This window comes from Equus przewalskii, chromosome 17 (genome assembly GCF_037783145.1).
Source record: "Equus przewalskii isolate Varuska chromosome 17, EquPr2, whole genome shotgun sequence".
Lineage (NCBI taxonomy): Eukaryota > Metazoa > Chordata > Mammalia > Perissodactyla > Equidae > Equus > Equus przewalskii.
Window position 1 is genome coordinate 35,305,587 of NC_091847.1, and position 21,606 is coordinate 35,327,192.

The 21,606-nt window shown below is 33.4% G+C and overlaps 1 protein-coding gene across 8 annotated transcripts in view; it reads left to right on the plus strand.

Annotated features, from left to right (window-relative positions):
• GALNT13 (polypeptide N-acetylgalactosaminyltransferase 13) overlaps positions 1 to 21,606 on the plus strand; it is a 472,802-nt gene that overhangs the window by 290,600 nt on the left and 160,596 nt on the right. For all 8 annotated transcript variants that reach the window (XM_070579812.1, XM_070579811.1, XM_070579819.1 and 5 more), the window contains 2 exons: positions 813 to 983; positions 13,706 to 13,823. In XM_070579812.1, coding sequence (XP_070435913.1) covers positions 813 to 983; positions 13,706 to 13,823 — 289 coding nt within the window. The remainder of the gene's footprint in view (positions 1 to 812; positions 984 to 13,705; positions 13,824 to 21,606) is intronic.

Genomic DNA, 21,606 nt, shown 5'->3' on the forward strand with positions numbered 1-21,606 from the left:
GCACAGCATGGACTATAAGAGTACTTAATGATTTCCCATAGTAAAAATCTTCTACCCTAAAAAGTTACCTTCAAGAACACCAAATCTCCTGGTTCTTCCTCTTACTTTAAGAAAAATAGGTCATGGGGTAAAACATCAGAAACTGAAGTTGCTTATCTTTCCCCATCTTAAAATGTGCAGATTGTTACTGTAAACTCTTAAGTCTAGGATAGTTCACTCAGAAATTGTTGTGACCCTGATATCTTTCATAGGAAACATTTACTTATACGATACATCTTGATTTTATTATTGCTGTTTATTGATTTTTATTTGTTTTTCCTAGTAGGTATTTTCTCCATGAACATTTTCTCAGAACTCTCTCTTTAAACTGACCTATCCTCTGTGAGACAAACTACCAGATCTAATTTGCCATCATCCATTCTCCACTCCCTACGTGCTAGTGCTTTGCAGTGGGCTACAGCTAAAATAATGCATAATCTCAAAGCAGCTTACTAATCATGCTGTGGATGGAGATTTTGTGAAAAATAGACCATATTCATCCTGCTGAGTTAGTGCTTAGAATGCATTTGGAAATCAGCTTTAAGATTAATTAGTATATTTGATTAGATTATGCATGATAGTATAAAGTAGACTGTAAGAAAGATGTAGTAAAAGGAAATAATTCCGTAGAGAAAAAGGATAAAATGAAAATAAAGACATATTAAAGTCACAAAATAATTAAATTTCAACATATCGGCTATATTGAGTTTGAAGAAGCTAATGTAGTATTCGAATTATTATTTATACATAAACTGGTTTTAATTTTCCTGCAGGAAAACTGTTGTATGCCCCATCATTGATGTGATTAGTGATGATACTTTTGAATATATGGCTGGGTCAGACATGACTTATGGGGGTTTTAACTGGAAACTGAATTTCCGTTGGTATCCTGTTCCCCAGAGAGAAATGGATAGGAGGAAAGGAGACAGAACACTACCTGTCAGGTATGTAGATCATATCTTCCAAAGGATAACATGTATATTCCTAAAATAATTAAGGAGTGTTACAAATTTGTATTCTTATCTTTAAGCCTTTTGAAGTGATATACTTTTTATTCATATGCACATATGCATTATCATCTTTTACATGATTATCTAAGAATGGTAACATTAAATCTAGTTTAAATTAGCACAGATAAATTTAAGTATTGACAGAAGCGCCAAATTTCTTTTGAAAATTTGTGTATTCTTAGATTCATAGTATATTTATTATGAATTTTCTATGTGACAGATGTGTGCTAGCCTTGACATTTCAGATAGATGCATATCTTAGCTAAATGTATATGCTTTATAATAGAGGTATTCTCAAAATTGGAATAACCAAAAATGTTTTGGTAAATATTCTAAATTTACCAACCTTAAAGAACTATCTTCCTTATAGATACAAAAGAAAGATTTATCTGGAAAATTTTAATATATTAACAATTATGAAGGAATTATTATTTGTTCTAAATTTTTAAAATAGGTACTTAATTTGAAATATTTATTCATAAGGTATATGTGTGCCCTTAACACAAAATAAAAAACATCATATGCATATTTAGTTGTCTAGATAAGCATTACCCACTTTATTAACATAAAGTTATCACCTTCTTACTTTACCGTATTATTGTGTACCTCTTACCTGCAACCAAAAATTGATTTTCTGAACAAAAAGAGTACTTTGGGGAGGGAGTTGAATTTGGCAAATCATCATTTATTAGGAACAATAGAGAAATACCCTAACACTGTAAAACACCTAACCCATTGTCTAAACAAGAAAGTCTCCTAACCTACTGAGGGAACGACTTAGCCATTGTCAAGAATAATTATATAATGAATTAATTAAAACTAAAAATTGGCTAATGGAAGAGAACAGCTCTAATTGTTTGTTATTGAACAATTAAATGTTGAAGCTGCTAACCCTCTTAGGGAGATAACACTACATCAAAGAGAAAAATAAAATGTGGCTGCAAACAGTTGCATAAAAAGTGAAATTATGATGTCAATATTTCAAGTTTAATTTAGTAGTCCTTAAATCTCGCTGTAATCTTCGCATTCATCAAGTCTTGTTGATCTTTGCCTTTAACAACTTGAGGAAGTACAGTGCTTCATATTACCATTATTTATGAGAATTCCTGTTTTCCCAGATCATGGTTTCATTTAGTGTTAGCTGATTTTTAAGCTTCAGATCGCAAGTGAAAACTGTCAAAGTACTTGACTAATACACTCAAATACAGATAATGTGTTTGTTCATTTGAAAATGAAATTTGAAAGAATGTGTGTTTGTACTCCTTGTTTTTTTTAAACGTTGGCAAAAGATATGCTTGATTTAACTTTATTTTCTCAGAGACTCACAAAGTAGATAATTAAGAGATAGCCAACATTCATAGTAAGAAATTATTGATCTTATTCATAAAAGTAAAGATCTATATAGAAATTGGCCATTATTTCTCATCTTTTCTTAACTAAAACAAAAGATGAAATATCCAACTTGCTATATTTTAACCACAATTATGTGGTTTTATTGTAGTAATGTGGAGAGCTGATAAAATCTAAGTATATTTTATTTGTTTGCCTCAGTAACTCCACAGTATTTCACTTTCTAAAATGCTGAGGGAGCTGGAACAAGAGAAACAGAGGAACCTCAGTCTTTGCTGAAGTTTCTTGATTTTTATGGCAAAAGGTTAATTAATTCACTGGCTGTTATAACAGCCTGAAGGTAATTTTCATTAGCTTAGCCGTAATATGAACTTTCTTTGTACTTGTAATCTGTTACTTGAAGATCATTTTTCTCATATTCATACAAACAGATAAATCATTCTAGGTGCAAAAGACACATTTTTTTCCCTACTTGATTAACAGAATTTTGAATAGCTAAAGTGATTAAAATGAGGTTGAAATTTTAGTTTTCTTAGCAAAATGCTTCATTTAAAATGTCAGTTTTGACAGAACTTTCTAGTGACTATAATTGGCTAGTCATCCTTTAGAAATACAATCATGCATCTGCATATATAGAGAATCAACTTGAACTTGTGACCTAACCTTACTTATACCACACTTAAAGTAAAGTTTATAATAATTATGTTCATTATTCTATTGTCGATCTCTGGGCTTTGATATTTTCGTTTTGATAATAAATCGAACTTGTGAAATACTTGGTATTTGTGAAATTATGAATATGGAATAATAGCATCTAAAATCTTGAACATTTAGTTTTTCTTAATCAGTAAACTCTGCTTGACATTCTCGTAGTCAAATTATATGACTTTTCAGGAATATCTCAATTATATGTACAACAATAGAGTAATCAAATTGTTAAACCAGAGGTCATAAAACCAGGAGCTTGTGTGTTAAATATGCTCTGTAGGTGTGTATTATTCAGCCTACATAGCATTTTGCATTTTAAATTACTGACATTTTAAAAATGAGATGTTTTAAATAAAAATCTGGATTTCCAACTATTCTTGAGAAGTCAGATCTTGCTACAATGGTCCAGTATTCCTACTTGGCACCATCAGGTGGAGTTAAGTAGAAGCTGCCCACATAGAAATGACATGAAAGTTTAGCCCAACCCCCCAACTCCTTTTTTTGTGTGTCTCTGACCCTGAGGCTGAGAATCAGTTGGCCTTTGTCATTGTTCTTGCACTTGGGGAAGTATTTCTCTGTATCTCTGTCCCAATCAAAGGTGAGAGAAATATGCTTGTTGTAAGTAACCAACTTTACATATTAACTTTATTTGCCTGGCTGTAATCTTTTAAAGCTACTGCCTGGGAAATGGCTGAGTTTGAAACTCATCAAATACATTAGCCATGTATAAATGTGCATATACGTTACCTAATGGAATAGGCAACTAGTAGCATAAGCTATCTGTTAGTGCTGATAATCTCCCAAATCATTTAATTCGTTTGTGGGTATATTATGGATTTACTCTAATGTATATAACTTTTAAGTTGATTTAGTTGAGGCTATTGAATTGAGTTTGATTCCATATGCAAATACACACGCGTATACACTGTTGAGCATTGTGCTAGATTCTGCACATACAAAGATGAATAAGTCAATCTCTGCTCTAAAGTTTCTGACTGAGAGTAGCCATACATGTGCAGGATGAGAGAAAGAGGCCAGCGTAAACAGCCAGAGTGTGGATACACAGGAGTTAAATGATGTCAGCTGCTCAAGTGGTATGTGCTTCTGGAAAAGCACCTAGCTTTAATCTCATTGATTGCTTTAGTCTCTTAATTATGTCCTGTAAGTAACCCTCAATAAACAGTTATAAAAAAATGACTTTCTACTTTAATCTTTCACTGATTAAAATAGATTTGTTTATTAAAAATCTACTGGTTATTTATCAAGTCTATCTAACTTTCTCTACCCTTTATATCTTAGCTTATGGACTCTTTTACATTTAGTCATTATTAATATTCTTAATATGACTTCCTTTATTCTTACTTGGAGAACCCTGTTCAGCATCTTCCTAAAGTAAAACAGAAGAGTTTTAAACTTTCTTCTAATCCTTGCTATCATAATAAATCAAACATAAATGTAATTATGAGTTTTTCTTCATGACACATTTTACTTACTTTGCTATCTCCTTTTATTAACATTTGTCTGATCTCACACATTTATTTTTCTCTCAATTCAAATTAGCAATTTATAAAGAAGATCAAATAAATAACATTAGTAATAACATCTCAGATTATAATTATTATGGCTCACTGTGAAAAACTCATAGAATGCATATATTATATTATTTCCTGCATCCTTCTAGTATCGTATCATAGAAGAAGCATTGAAGCTCTCTTTGGAGGATCTGGGTGTTATTTCAAGCTCCTCCAACTGGGAAATTACCTGGTCTTCTCAACTATAAAATGAAAAATTATTCTCCCCGCCTTGCTTAACTTGCAAAGTGCTATAAAATATTAAATGGGAAATGTATTTGAAAGGAGTTATTTTAATTTTATTTCTGATGATGTAAGTAACATATATGCATTGCAAAATAGGTGTGACATGTACCTAAAAGTATAAAGAAGCAGAACACAACTGAGGCACGTCTTTTAGTATTTTGTTATATTTTCTTTCAGAGCATTTCTTTCCAGATGCATTTCTCCACAATTTAAAAGTTGATATATCATGAATATTTTCCTATGCTATTAGATTTTTTTCACAAGTTAAAATTTTCTTTCTTTTTGAGGAAGACAGGCCCTGAGCTAACATTCATGCCCATCTTCCTCTACTTTATATGTGGGACGCCTGCCACAGCATGGCTTGACAAGCAGTGTGTAGGTCCGCACCTGAGACCAGCAAAACCAGGTCCACCAAAGCGGAATGTGCGAACTTAATTGCTACGCAACCAGTGTGGCCCACAAGTTAAAATTTTAATGTCTGCTAATATCTCAATTATTTACTTAATTCTTCTGTTTTTTATAATCTAAAGTCAACTAAGAGTTTGTTTACAGTTTATTTTTTGCCAATTATGTCTTCTGATCACAGTTTTTGCATATAATGTTGTCTTTTAGAATTGTGCAATCAAACAATATGAAATTTTTTATAATGTTCTTGGTACCTTCTGCCAGTTTGATTTCCCCCCAAAAAAACTCATCACTGACTCCAATTTATAATTCCCCCAGTAAGTTTAATGAATTAAAAACACATATTATTCTGTAAAATGTTCTACAAATATAAGACATTTCTTATTATTTAATAGCAACTAATAATATATTTCTTAATTTTCATCTATCAGATCTTCTCTATTAGGTTTTTTTCAGTCCAATGAAAATCTGCTTCTAAAGTGGAGCAAAGAAGCAGAGAGAGATACTCTCAAAGACTTTGAGGCACTTCTTTACAATAGGAGATACTAAAGCAACAGTACAGGGAAAGGTCGAGGTTGTGAATAGAACAAAGACTTGGAAAGAAAGAGTTGAACTCTGGAATGTTCAGCTATTCAATATTCCTGCCTACTCATGTTAAAATCTAATATATTTTGATTTTGAGAGAAAAGGAAAACTCCCAGCTCAGATGGAATCTGTGAATCTATATTCTTTGGAGGAAATAGTATGTTTATATTACTTCCTAATGGTTTAGGGAACAATTTACAAGACTTTCCTGGCAGTCTGTTGAGATGAGAAGAGGGCAGAAGTAATACAAAAAGTTTTCAGAGTGATGAATTAAATATCACACTTATATACTGAGTAATTTGATCACATTAACCCAAACATTTTAAAACATCTCATTCCAGCTGGTCCCATTGTTGATTTTGACCTCTCTTAAGTATGAAATAGACGTCAAAGGAAAGGTTAAAATTTGCACTGGGGCCAGCCTGGTGGTGCAGTGGTTAAGTTTGCACATTCTGCTTCAGTGGCCTGGGGTTCACCAGTTCCGATCCTCGGTGCGAACCTACCCACCACTTGTCAAGCCATGCGGTGGCAGGCATCCCATGTATCAAGTAGAGGAAGATGGGCACAGATGTTAGCTCAGGGCCAGTCTTCCTCAGCAAAAAGAGGAGGATTAGTGGCAGATGCTAGCTCAGGGCTGGTCTTCCTCAAAAAAAAAAAAAAATTTGCACCAACTGCCCTACATCCTCTTGAAGCTTAGAGTTTTATCAGATTCTGAGGATTGTGAAAAAAGGATTAAAGAAAAAGGACAAAATAACCTTTCCTTTTTTGGCAATATAGGTCTTTAAGCACAGGTTAAAGCATTTGATTCCAATATTTGTTGGTAAATTGGTTCTTTGACAGAAAAACATGCCATTTGCCCATACTAAGCAGAAGTTTAATTTTCTTCTTACCCTTTAAAAATAGCTTTGAAACTGTTTGTGTTCCATAGACTCTACTACAGGCTTTGAGTAAGCTTCCTTGCTCAGACCCTAAGCCAGCATGAACTCTTAAAGTAACAGTTTCTTGTCTACAAAAAACTGCATCTTCTCACTCAAACATATGTTCGAATGAGTGCCATGGTGCACAGTATTCCACTAAACTTCCCAGTTTTTCTCTGTAAAAACCTTTAATTACATTCAACATTTGATTATTCATCCTTCTAATAAAAGGATTGCTGTGCTTCTGCTTCCTTTCTCTTTCTTCCGCTTTCTATATTGAGTACAGAGGACAGAATAAGGAAGGAAGGAGAGAAACTCTTGGCATCTATTTTCCTTTGGTTTCTAAAACTGCAAAATGGTTAACCAAATGAAGCCAATTTATTTTAAGGTCTTAAAAAATCAAAATTATGTGAATATTTCAGGTATTCATGCCTCACATTTGTATAAATAATGAAATGTTTATGTGTATTTCTCTTTATTATGGTTTATAATATGTGAGAAATTTTATTACTACAGAGCTAAACTCTAACAGACAAGATATTGTCTTATTTGACCATTGCAAATAACAGTTTTTGAGCTATAGTCCCTCAAATCTCTCGATTTTTTTCCCCAGAGATCCTGGTTGTTTGCCAAATAAGATTAAATAGAATCCTCATATATCAAAGAAAAAATTAGTAAGCAGGGATGATGTTTCAATAACTTTGAAAGAAACTGCTTTGAAGAGCAATGCTAAAATTCACAGGAAAATGTGGTGCATAAATTTGGAACTTCAAATCAGGAAAAGTGTATTTCTAATTAGCTACCTCAACTCCTCTGCTGTATAAGTTAGATGGATAAATTGAGAGATGATTAATTAATAGATGATTAGCTAGATAGAAAAATAGATAGATAAAAATTTTCTTAACTAGGCCACTAACTACTGGGAGGTCCTTGAACAAGTCATTTAAACATGTTGTAAATAAATTTGGTTGACCAAATCTGTAGGGATTTTAAAGCATAAAATATTACAATTCTATTAAAATTAATTAGACTCTGAACATGATAAAAATAAAGCTGATTATAATCTTGGTAAACACAGATGTTTTCCTCTTCCTTATTAAAATTAATATTTAAAATGTATAGGGGCCAGCCTGGTGGTGCAGCAATTATGTTTGCACATTCCGCTTCAGCAGCCTGGGGTTTGCTGGTTTGGATCCCAGGTGCGGACCTACACACCAATTGTCAAGCCATGCTGTGGCAGGCGTCCCACATATAAAGTAGAGGAAGATGGGCACAGATGTTAGCTCAGGGCCAGTCTTCCTCAGCCAGAAAGAGGGGCATTGGTGGCAGATGTTAGCTCAGGGTTAATCTTCCTCAAAAAAAAACAAAAACAAAAAATTAAAATTAAATAAAATGTATAGTATTTGCTTTATGCTGGTACTATTCTGAGTGCTGCATACATTAACATATATATCCCCATTTTATAGATGATTGAATTGAGCACAGAGTTTACGTGGCTTACTGAAGCTCACACTGTAGGATTGAGTTTTGAAGCCAGTCAATCTAGATATAAAGTTTATATTCCTAAAAACTAAACTTGGCAGCTTCTCAGAGTCTCCTTATTGTCTACCTAGCTTTTCTACACATGGCGCTTATCCCGGTGTGAAATACAGGCCATGCTGTCTTATTGGTGAAAATGCAGGCATTGCATTTTAGCATTACTGCATAATCAAACGTATTCCATTATGATTTCTTTTGATTTACCAACTTCTGGTGAAAATTTTCAATATTTTTCTATGTCAAATGCTTGCTTGTTTGAAATCCTTTCCTATTCTACATTGTTCCAAAGCTTTCTATCTTTAATTCTAAAATATCAAACTAAATCCCCAAAACCCCTTCTAGATGATAAGGTCTTTAGAAAACCTGGAATCAGTGAAGGCATCTTTTTGCTCATCAGTTTAGCAGAAGTGAGCAAGGAATTTTTTTTGTAATTTCACAAATAAAATTGCGGGTAATTTTAACTCTCAAAAGATTGTTTTGTGGCCATCGGAATACATTACTCATTTGTTTATTAAATCATTTATTCAATAAATATCTATTAATAGTTTAATACTAATAAATCAATATACTGGCTATACGTATAGAGGTGGTAAAATGCATATATAAATAAATGTAATACTCAATAAGAAGTGACAAGTGCTTTGGGGGAGACAGAGAGAGAAAGCCATGGAAGGAAGTAGAAGAGGAAGATTATGTCCAGAGTGGAGGGATTGTATGGAGGGCAGACTGCATGGAATATATACCCTTTGTATTAGCCTAAGAATAGAGCAGGTTTGAACATATAAGAGGAGTTTATAAAGGAAAATCCAAGTGACAAATGAGTGTCACTTGGAACAAATGTACTGAGGTGGGAAAGTGTGAAGCATTTGCTAGTAACAGCTAAACGCTTAGAATACAGGGACGTAATTAAAAGGAGGGGAGGAGCTCATTGGATGGTGCCAGATCACTGATGCCAGGATAAGAAGCTGTAATTTATTCCTTAAAATAGGTTTTTAAACATCCAGTTAACAGTTTTAGAGGAGTTTTGATTTACAGAATTTAATCTGTCTATGGTTTGTGGAGTAAATTTGGGAAGCAGCAGAATCTAGAAGCAAGAGGATTCCATTAGCAAACAGTTAGAAATAAGAGGACGAAAACTGCATAGTGACCATGATAACAGAGAATGGATAAGAGCCAAAATACTTCTGAAAAAAATAGGAAGTATTTGGGAAATGATTGGATGAGGCACAGAAAAGAAAGGTGCTGAAAGGTTGTTTTCCTCATCTTATGTTACACCGCTGGAAGACAATAGCGGACATTCAAAGAGAAGCTGTAGGGAAGGGACGGCAAATTCGCAGTTCTGTGTTAGAGACACTGAGCAAAGTCAGAAGGATTTCATTTTAAAGAAAACGTCTGATGAGTAATTGGAGAAGCACAACCAATGCAGAGAGAAGAAGTGAGAAAAGAAAACACAGATTAGGATTCAGCCTCACAGAGGCAACAGTTAAAGGCATATGATGAATGAGCTTTTACAGGTAAAGAGCAGAAAGAGAGAAAAGTGCCACTCAGAGACCCTTCGGAGGACTACATTTTGGGACAAGAGAAGATAATTATTAAATGCAAATCATACAAAACAATATTATAATGGTATATTGTACTCATGTCACAGATGCGAAACTAAGAACTTGACTAAGATCTGACAGCCAACAAGGGGAAGGAAGAAGAAAGGGCATCAATAAGAATGATAAAATGAATAGTTAAATTGGTAGAAGGAAAATCCTCTCTAGAACAATGCAAGTAGTCAGAGGTGAAAAGACTTTCAAGCCGGGAGGCTGAGGAATTGTAAGTGCTTTCAAAGGAAGAAGTTAAGGAAAAGCTATTGAAGTTCAGAATCAATGGGGCCCTTTCAGAAAGAAGTTATTGTAGAGGTGGGAGCAGGATCCCAGTTCTGTTTAGAAGGTCAAGAGGAGTTGAGGGAGTATTAGAAAGTATCCTTTCAATAAAGTTTCCAGTGAAGGGTATAGAAAATATATGCCCCTAGTTTAAATGAGCAGTAGGATGGAGTGAAGATGTATTTTAGTTTAGGACAGAACTTAATTGAGCAGTTTTGTAAGCTCAGGGGGACAATCTGGAAATCAAAAGAATAAAACATAAATGTAATAGTCAGTGAGCAAGTGGCTGAAAAAGTAGTCGGGAAAAAGCTGGCTGAGGGCGAAGGAGTGAATGCTAGCCAACAATGGTAGGAAAGGAGATATTCTTTCCTCTGAGACAAGAGGAAGAGGCCACGAGGAGATACATACACATACTGAGAAAGCGACTGAGAGAATTTAGATTTTATAATCGAGGGAGTTTGGATTTTATGCCTTGCATTAATCTTGAAAAGAGTCCAAAACTTTTAGAAAAGATTCCATTAAAAATGAGGTAGATGATCAAATAAATATAGATGACAGGATTGTTGGCTATTTGTGGACAAAGCTGAGAGTCGATTACATGGACTTGCAGTATGACCAGTTGACCCCATGTTATTACTTTTTCAATGATTCTCTGGGTTGGAAGAGCAGAAGTGGATGAGAGGAAGGTTTGAGTTTGCCCGGGCACAGATATTTACAAAAAGAGAATTGGATCAGATAAGGCAAAGACAGAGAATGTAGGGTGTTAAGCTAGTTTTGCACGGACATGCCAGAATCTCAGAGAGGAGAGTGGGAGGATGACAGCGAACAATTCCCAAAGAGAGTTATTATGTGAGAATATGGAGTAGCTAAGGAACCAGGATCACCAGGGAAGGATGAAAAGTAACTTCGATAGGATTGAAATGAGAGGGGCTATAAAATAGAAAGTTGTGTTCAGAGAGGCAGATTTCAGTGTTCAACATCTTGGAGATGAAGTAGTTCCAAATGATTTTGAAATCCAAAATGAAGGTGTGTGTATGGGGAGCTAAAATTAAGTGAGGGATACTTAAGACTTTTGTTTGAAGGATTAACATCAACAACAACAACATATATATCACCTGACTGTATTAACCATTTATTATGTGCCAGGCACTGTGCTGCGTGCTTTCCTTTTTTTAACTCCATTCATCTTCACCTACTTACTGTGTGGTGGGTAGTGTTCACAGCCATGGGGCTGATTATTTTTCCCCCAACAAAATTGATTGAATTGGTTGATTGGTTTGACATTGTATAGACACAACTTTAAAAAGCAAATAATCTCAGCTAATTCAACTATAATCAAGGTTTTTAATTTTCTTGGCACCCTGAACACAAAGTCCGCACAGGCATATGTAAATAGTTCATTAGGGACGTTACAAAGCAGTTAACTTAGAATGCAACATGTTGCATAACACTGGCTATGTCAGTAGATATTATTTAAGGCACAGTCTCTAGAGAGAGAGGTAACTTGACATTGCAAATACAAAAAATCTCTCTAGGAGCATCTGTCTTCAGAAAATAGAGGATTTTTTTGAAGAACTGTAATTTTATAAAAATTTTTCTTGCTTTTCAAGTGTAAGAGAAACTTTCCTGAATCATTTTGTAGTTCCCTATATAATTTATTTTAGCAATTTATTATACATTTGTCACATATTAATAGGAATTATGATCAACTGTAGGATGAAATTCAATACATGTATTTAAGTGCATTAGTACTTTTATTAGTAAATAGATAAGTGGATAGGCACTCTGAACTGATTGTTAAAAATGTATCACTTATTCTTAAGCACTTGGTTGCGTTATGATAGGATAATTGTAGCAATTTTTGTTCCTCGTTTCTTTAAATTGACTATCCAGTGCTGTAACACCTTCTATAGTTAGTATTGCCATAGAGTTCCAAAACCTCTATCAGGCGAGGGTTGTGGCTACTCCATAATTACCATCTGTTTAGCTTTGTTAGTATTTCTCATTATAACTCAGAAGGTCAATGATACTGTTCATGATAGGAACCCAGCAAGATTAGAAGTAACAAAACAGCTCTGAGACTAAGCGAGGCCCTGCTACCCCAACTGATGGACAGTTAATTACCTGAGTATAAAATGATGAGAGCACTGGGAGAAATAGGGAACTTTGCAATATGGTGAATATCCCAGTACAATATTACTTGGTGGTTTTTCAGTGAGGTACACTGTTCAATTAGAAGACATGAGCATATCCTGTGGCAGAAGACGATATAATTTCGAGAAAAGCAAAACATTTTGTTCTGTAACAGTTTCAGACTACTTGGATGAGAATTCCAAATCTAAATTACTAGACCAGTGTTCTCGTCTTTAGCAGCACATTAGTCTCACCTGGGAACTTCACACGATACTGAAGGTCTGGCCCCACCCCAGGCCAATTAAATCTGTATCTGCAGAGAGTGGTATCCAAGTGTTAAAATTATTTTTAAAGGTGCCTCAGGTGCTGCTAATGCGCTACGAAGGTTAAAAACCACTATGCTACAATTAACATTCAAAAATAATCATTGCCAGTATAGATAGGTCCATTTGTGAACAACTAGAATTTTCTTTTTTAGTTTTAATTCTTACTGCTTATATAAAAAGGTTTGTGTAGTTCACACATTAACCATTGACTTAATTAATATTTTTAAATTAATTAATAATTCAGTTAACACATTTGACCTCTTAGTTCCTATAGAGAAATTTTGAATGTGAAAAACAAAAGGCCTTTATTCCTAGGAAAAAGTTTTAGAATCTGTGCCAAATGTCCTTCTAAACCTCTGAATAGCATATGAGATTTATGTTTATCCATAGGGTTATGTGATTAATTCTATCATTTTAATTAAGGCAAGAGGAGAATAAACAATTGGATGTAAAGCTCTTATGTTAAAAAATACTTAGATAACTTTTCTTAGGTATTTATTGCCTGTAAACATTTTGTAACATTTAATATTTTTCGTATGTAAATAAGCTGTAGATCTTTTCATAGAGAAGCCATTACCACAGATTTTTCAAGAGTTCACATTAAAATGCTTTATAGTTAGGTGACAAAAGATCACAACTGGGAGTTTCATGACGAGTTAATCTCTTTAATTATAGTGCTAAGAGGACTAAATTCTCTTCACGATATCTTTCAGAAGATTGTAGGTGCCCCAGTCTTAAGTGGCCAGTGTTCCTTCCGTGTATCTATTTGATCGCCTATAAGAAAAACACATACTAATCTAAATTTAGTTTTACAGAAAATGTGAAATAAAATGCTATTTATTAATTTTAAGACCTCTTACATCTTGGCTTTATGTTTCCAGTTTGAGGTTTTTGAGTACTTTTTTTTTTTATTTAAAATGTCTCAGATATATTTGCTACAGTGTCATTAAACTCCACACATTGTTTTCAAAAGATATTCTTTTCTTTTTTGTTTTTTTCAACTAGGACCCCTACTATGGCTGGTGGCCTATTTTCTATTGACAGAAACTACTTTGAAGAGATAGGAACTTACGATGCAGGAATGGATATCTGGGGTGGAGAGAATCTTGAAATGTCTTTTAGGGTAATTGCATTTTACTTTATTTTTTGATGCTGAACATACTATGCTGTAGCATGCACATATTAGACACAATAATTTACTGTAAAATCTTTTTCTGAAGTGATGCAAATTACTGATCGACTGGTCATTTTAATACTTATTTAGAAGCTTTGCTAAAGTCCTTTTGCATGCAATATTTACTGTTAATTGGGAAATTGCAGGTATTTTAAAGTTTTCAAAGATAATTCTTTTATTCATACTGCAAAGACATTAAGGCTTTCAATTTTTTAAATAAAGAAGGGTTTTATTTTTTAAATAAAGCATTACCCTATAAAATCGCTTTGTGTTTTTGAGCTGAAGTTTGGGAGTGTTTATGTTATCTGAATTTGCAAGTTCTGCCTGAAGTTATTATCAAATAACTTTGAGAATGACCTGTGGTCATAGGAATTCTGAATAATTCTGCAAGAAGCATGACTGTTATCACAGTCACAGACATTATTGTTTGATGAATTAGTTTGAATAATACAAATTCACTTGTTAACGACCTTCCAAATAAGTGAAAATTGAGTTAATCCTTCATATATATGATATTAGGAAGCATATTAATAATTTTAATATTTTATTGTATTCAGAAATTTAAAATACGGACACATAAATTGCCTTGATGCTAAGAAATGATGTGTTGTCATGCTGTTTTTTCCTTCAAACAACACACAGTATCATTTTTTAAAGGATTTAAGTTAATAATACTGTTCTTTTTTCCTTCCTAGAATTTATCACTCTATTGTTTTGAGGAAATTATTTGTACAATGAAATTATTAGATTTTAGATATATTTATCTGTGAAATTCAAGAGTTGTACCATTTAATTTCTCATTTAGAAAGCAAAGTTGTTTTTCACTAACATAGTAAAATATTTCTGATGTATACAAAAATGTCAAAATTTGAGAATAAGAATTATTTTTAATTTTTATAATGTGGAATTTAGAGGATCAATTTGAGGATAAGAATTACTTTGAATTTATATACTCTGAAGCAATAGAATGACCTTGTTATACAATTTTTTTTTTTTTTTGCCTATAAACCTTCCTTGTAGTCAGGTGTCTAAGAATATCACTAGTTAATGGGATTTTGTTATTCCCATATTTGCTTATATACTTATAGTCTCATGGAACTTGCCCCACAGGACTCAGTATCATACTCAGGAATGTGTTCTTACTATGAGGCCCATAAATACATCTTTTCACCACTTTTGGGGACCCAATCTTGTTACTCGGTATAGTTCTCAACATGAAAAGAATAAGAAATGACAGTTTAAAAAAAAAGAAGGAAAAAGAGAAAGAAGGAAGAGAAAAAAGAAAGGAAAGAAAGATAATTTATTCAAAAGCTCAAAAGCAATTTGCTGTTACCCTTAGATACAATGATGAGAGTATTTATGCATCTGTTAACCGATATCCCTTGGCTATTGCACTGGGATTACATAAGAAAAAAAAATCAACATAGCAATATTGCCATTATTTGTGATCATATTGCCCATCTTTTTTTCTTCTTTGCTAAAATTCTTATTCACCTCTGTTTTCTCCACCTGTTCGACTTAATTCTCTGCCAATGGATCCCCCTTACTTTCGTTACATAGCTCCCAGATTGGATGGATGCTCTTTATCTAACTGATTAAAAGATGTGTTAGAGAGGAATTCAGTGGAATAATGTAATAAACCAGGAGAGTGTGATCAGGAAATGCAACATGGGCATAAATGTAGCAAAAAGGAAGATTTGAGAATGTGGTAGGTGATGCAGATACCAGGGCACAGAGTGAATGCAACTAGTGGCTGTAAGAATGATCAGATCCCTAGAAGATGACACAGGAGTTTTTCTGTGATTGGTTGTTTGAGATTATTAAGAACTAAAGTTCTCATAGTGACTGTTTTTCAAATGTTTTAAGACATATCATTGTCTTTAGTTTCCATATATTTCAATAGAAGCAAAATATATGTTTTGCTTTTTACTTGACTCTCTATTCATGTTTTACTTTCCTTTCCGTGACACAAATATAAGCGTTTGCTTAGTAGTCAGTATCCTAGCTGAGGAAGATATTAAGTAAGAGAAAATGCTGGAATAGTACATTAGCAACAGAATGAGACTTCCCCTTTAGATTAATCCTATGAAAAGATGTGTGACTTAATGAAATGAGAATATGTTGAGGATTTATAATCAGAAGACATGAGTCTAATATCCAACTCAGTCATTATACAGCAAACACATATGGAGCATATAGTATGTGCTTTACATTTTCCAGATGCTGAGGCTACAAAAATGAATACGGCATGATGCTTTTACTCTCAAAGAACCCATTCCTATGAGAGAGATACACAGATATTATTGAAAATAAAATTTAATCATTTCTTTTATAAATTTATGTATGAGGTCTTCTTGTCTTTATCATGTTAGTACAGGCAGATCAGTTAACCTCAACTGTGAAAAGGTGATTATAATAATAGTGAAGTTGTTTTTTTGTAGCTCTGGCCTGTGTAGGTTTGAGAATAAGTAAAACAGAGAAATCTTAAGGGCTTTAAAATATGGGGATTCTGGCTGACCCTAATGAAGTTTAAGCCAATCCAAAGGAATACATTTTTGTGGATTTATTTATAGCTATCACTTGATCTTTCTAGAGTATTATAAGTACTGACAGACATTTGAAAATTTGATGAAAACTGTAGACCTCCCAAGAAAGATACATCCAGTCCCTTTACACACAATAGATTTGAATATAGTTTCAAAGGGTTGAAGAACCCCTTGAAGTCTCAGGATAAAAATCTTTGGCATATAATAATAATGAATTCTAATATTTATAGAGCGGGTAAGTGCAATAGTGGAGAATTGAATCCCAGAATTCTGAGACCAGTGGCTACGCTGCTTACTACACCACTACCTCCCCATTAAGGTTTATCCCTCCTTAACATGCCAGTCCTAATAACTGATGGTGTTATGAGGAGAGAGGGGAGAAACTAACATGCAAATGTGATCTTCCTCCACAATTCTGAGATGGTTATCTCATCTAGTGATCTTATCTTCCTCTTATATGCTTTAGCCTCTTATGGCAAATAATATACGTCCAATAGCAGTGAGAATATCTACAGGTAGATCCTAATGCTCCCGAAAACTTACTCTCAGATATTGCTCTCCATTCCACTACACAACAATCATCAAAATAACGTAAATCCTACGAACTCTGCCTAAACACAAATATATTTTACCGATATTTATTGAGTCCTTACTCAATAGATAGGGAGGATGGAGTAGTGAACAAAACAGACAAATCTGTGTGTTCTTATGGAACTTATGTTTTAGTGAAGGAGACAGACAATAAACCAAGAGAAGTAAAATATATTAATATATTAGCGGTAAGTGTTAAAGAGAAAAAATAAGGAAGAAAGAGGAATATGAAATGGTAGATGTTGGAGGTTGGTAGGGGTTGAAATTTTAGATAAGAAGAACTCAGAAGTGAATATCCATATAAAATAATTGATGGCAGAATGAACTTAGTATAGTATGAATTTCCCATCAAAACTATCTGCTATCTTGGGGCCAGACTGGTGGCATTGTGGTTAAGTTCGCATGTTCTGGCTTGGCTTCAGCAACAGAAGGGGGCACCTAGGCAGATCCCAGTGGACTCCATGAGTTTAGGAAATGGAGCTGATGTCTGGGGAGACCAAGGCAGCTAGAGTTCGATGGATGGAGTACTGGAGAGGAGAGAGCAGCACAGACAGAGAACACAGGAAATATTGAGTACTGATCAGTGCATATGTGTGAGAAAATGACTCAAGTTTGAGGGAAAAACCTCAGAATGATTAGAGGTCTCATATCCTAGTGCTCACTAAGGACCAACAAGTGCCAGTACTCACCAGCCAACTGGTTCATGGGGTGTGGGATAAGGTCAATATTGGGAAACTACATAATACCCTTCTAAACAGCCCATTAGTTGAAGAAAAACTTAAAAGTGAAAATAATATTTTTAACTAAATGAAAATGAAAACAGCATATGAAAGTTTGTGGTGCCACTAAAGCAATACTTATGGGGAGTTTATAACACTAAACATCTGCATTAGAAAAAAGAAAATAAGAAAGACCTAAAATCAATGACTTTAGCTTCCACCTTCAAAAACTAGAAAAAAGGAGGAGAGTAAACCCAAAATATGTAAGAGAAAGAAAATAATAAAGATCAAAGCATAAACTATGAAATATAAAACAAGAAAATTTTAGATAAAGAAATGAAACCAAAAGCTGTTTCTTTGAGAAGATTAATAAAATTGATAAATTTCTAGCCAAATTTAACAAAAAAAATAGAGAGAAGACACAAATTACCAATAGTGGGAATAAGAAAGGTGACATTATTGTGGATTCTATAGATTTTTAGAGGATTATAAAGTAATATTATTAACAGCATTATGCCAATAAACTTTGATAAAACTTTCTTAAAAAACACAAACTATCAAAGCTTACAAGAAGAAACAGATCACTCAAATAGCCCTATATCTAGTAAAGAAATCAAATTTTTAGTTTAAAAAATACTTTTCACAGACTAAATTCCATTGGCAAGTGACTTCATTGGTGGATTCTGCCAAAAATTTTGGATAGAAATAAGAACAGTTCTGTATAAATTTCCAGAAAATTGAAGAGGAAATTTCTCTCAACGCATTCTATGAGGTTGGTACTACTCAAATAGCAAAGATTGACAGGGATGTTATAAAAATAGAAAGCTACAAACCAATATCCCTCATGATGAACCTATATAGATGTAAAAATTCTAAATAAAACTTAGGCAAATCAGTCTCCTCAATGTGTAGAATGAATATACATCATGACTGAGTGAGGTTCATCCCAGGAATGCAAGGCTGGTTTAACATTCAGAAATTGATCAATGTAATTCACCATATTAAGAAACCAAAAAATGAAAAATCAAATGATCATCTGAATAGATGCAAGAAAAGTATTTGACTAAATCCAAATTCTACTCCTGACCAAAAACTGAAAAGAAAGGAAAAGCCCAGAGCAATCATTACAGCAGGGGACTTCCTCAACCTAATAGAGCACTTGTATGAAAAAGCCTGTATCATATTTAACGTTAAAAGACTGAATGCTTTCCCCCTAATATCTGGAAAAGATAAAGATGTCAACTCTTACTGCTCCTGCTTAACATGATGGTGGAAGGTTTTAGGCAGTGCAGTAAGGTAAAAACAATAAACAAAATCCATCCATGATGGAAAAGAGAAAGTAAGACTTTTATTCCAGATGATATGATTGTCTAGAAAATTCAACAGAATCTATAAAAAAAAGCTACTAAGACAAACAAGTGATCTCATCAAGTTTTCAGGATACAAGAATACTATACAAAAAATCAATTGTATTTTTTACTTACCAACAGCAAACAATGAAAAATTGAAATAAAAGGGCATTTAACATAGAATCAAAAATAGTGATAAATCTGACAAAATGTATACGAAGAGCTCTTCTCTGAAAACTGCAATATATTGCTGAGGGAAAACTAAAAAAGCCCTAAATGGAGAGATGTACATGTTTATGATTTGGAAAACTCGGCATGATATGGTTAAGATGTCAATTCTCTCCATATCAGTATAGATTCAATACAATACTAATCAAAACCCCAGTGGGCCTTTTTTTTGTAGAAATTGACAGGCTGATTCTAAAATCCATCTGGCAATGCAAAACACATAGAATACACAAAAGTCTGATAAAAAAAGTTAAAGAATTAACAGGATATGATTTCAAAATATAAAGATGTAGTCATCAAGACTGTGTAGTATTGGCATAAAGACAGACAATAGACAAAGTTGGAAATACACCCACACGTATATGGACAACTGATTTTAAAGAAATATTCAAAGGCTATTCAGTGGAGAAAGGATAATACTTTCAGTAAATAGTGCTGGAACAACTGGATATCCATGCGGACAGAAATATCTTAAATCCATACCTCATGCTATATAAAAAGTTAATTCAACGTGGAAAACCTAAAGTTATAAAATTCTAAAAGAAAACAGGCAAAAATCTCTTGTGACCTTTGATTAGGCAACCCATAAAAGTACAAATCAATAAATTGGATTTCATCAAGATGAAAAACTTTTGCTCTTCAAAGCCACTGTTAAGAAATTGAAAAGACAAGTTACTGACAGGAAGAATCTGTTAGCAAATAATACATCAGAAAATGGACTTGTATCCAGAAAAAAACCCAGAAAACAAAGACTCTCAGAACTTGGTAATAAGAAAACAATCAGCTCCATAAAAAAAATAGCTCAAAGATTTGAATAGACATTTCACTAAGGAAGGCATACAGATGGCAAATAAGCACAAGAGAAAATCCTTAGCATTGTCGTTAAAGAAATGAAATTAAAACCATAATGAGATAACACTACACATCTATTAGAATGACTAAAGTTAAAAAGGCCCATGTTGGTGAGTATGTAGAAAATCTGCGCATAAAATGGAAATAGGAATGTAAAATGGTACAATAACTCTGGAAAACAGTTTTACTATTTCTTAAACAACTCATAGGTATTTACCTAAGGGAAAGGAAAGCATATGTCCATACAAAGAGATGTGCACTAATGTTCATAGCAGCTGTATTTGCAATAGCCGAAAGCCAGAAACAATGCACACAACCATCAAAAGGTGTATAGATACACTATGGTTTGTCCATACATGAAATACTACTCAGAAAAATGAACAAACTATTGACACACCCAACAACATTGTGAATCTGAAATAATCACACTGAATGAAACAAGTCAGACAAAAAGATTACATACAGTATGAATCCATTTATAAAATTATAGCAAATGCAAACTAATCTATAAGTGACAGAAAGCAAATAAGTTGTCTAGGGATACAGGGGATTGGGGTGGAAAAAGAGAGTTGGAGGACGGGATTACCAAGGGTCATATGAAAACTTTTTGAGATAATGAATATATTCATTATCTTGATTATGGTGATGGTCTCACAGGTTTCACATATGCCAAAACTCATCAAATGGTACACTATAAATGTAAGCAGTTCAATGTATGTTAATTATACTTCAGTAAAGCTGTTAAAATATCAAAAGTCACAAACACACCTGCAGGCATCTTGCAAGGAGAGACAAATGAAGGAAAATGTAATTGATGGTATCTAGTCAACTGTTCACCTCTGTACCTTAGGCCAGATTTTCAATACATGTTAACGCAGTTACTTTTAAATACCCCTGTTGATCTGAGTCTAAAAATCTACCTCTCAGGACAACTGTGTGGATTAAATGAGATAATACTTATTGAAGTTTTTTATAAACTGTACCATACTATGGAAATATTAATTTTATTTGTATCATTACTCTTAAAAAACAAACTGTTTTGTCAATAACCAATACTTTAATTAAAAGGATGAAATTTACGTTAAATGTTCCAATTTTCTTTTCTTTCCTAATCACAATGAAAATAGCAATGTATTTATCTGAAGAACATAACCAAGTGAAATGTCTTATGATGTGAAATCTATTTATTTCCAAATTGTGCAAGCAATGAAGTGGAAAAGAAATGAGCTGACATCATAAATAATGGAAAAATCAAAGGCAAAGGTTTTCATTGAACAGAATAGTATGGTAAATGAGGCAAAGAAGTTTGTAGACTTTTGGAGACTTGGAGTATCCAGGTTTTTGAAAGTATTAAAAGAAAATAAAGAATTTTCTAGAAATGTCCACACACAAATTTTGACAAGAGAAAATGTTAGTTACAGTAATGTTTTTGGACAGACAGAAATCA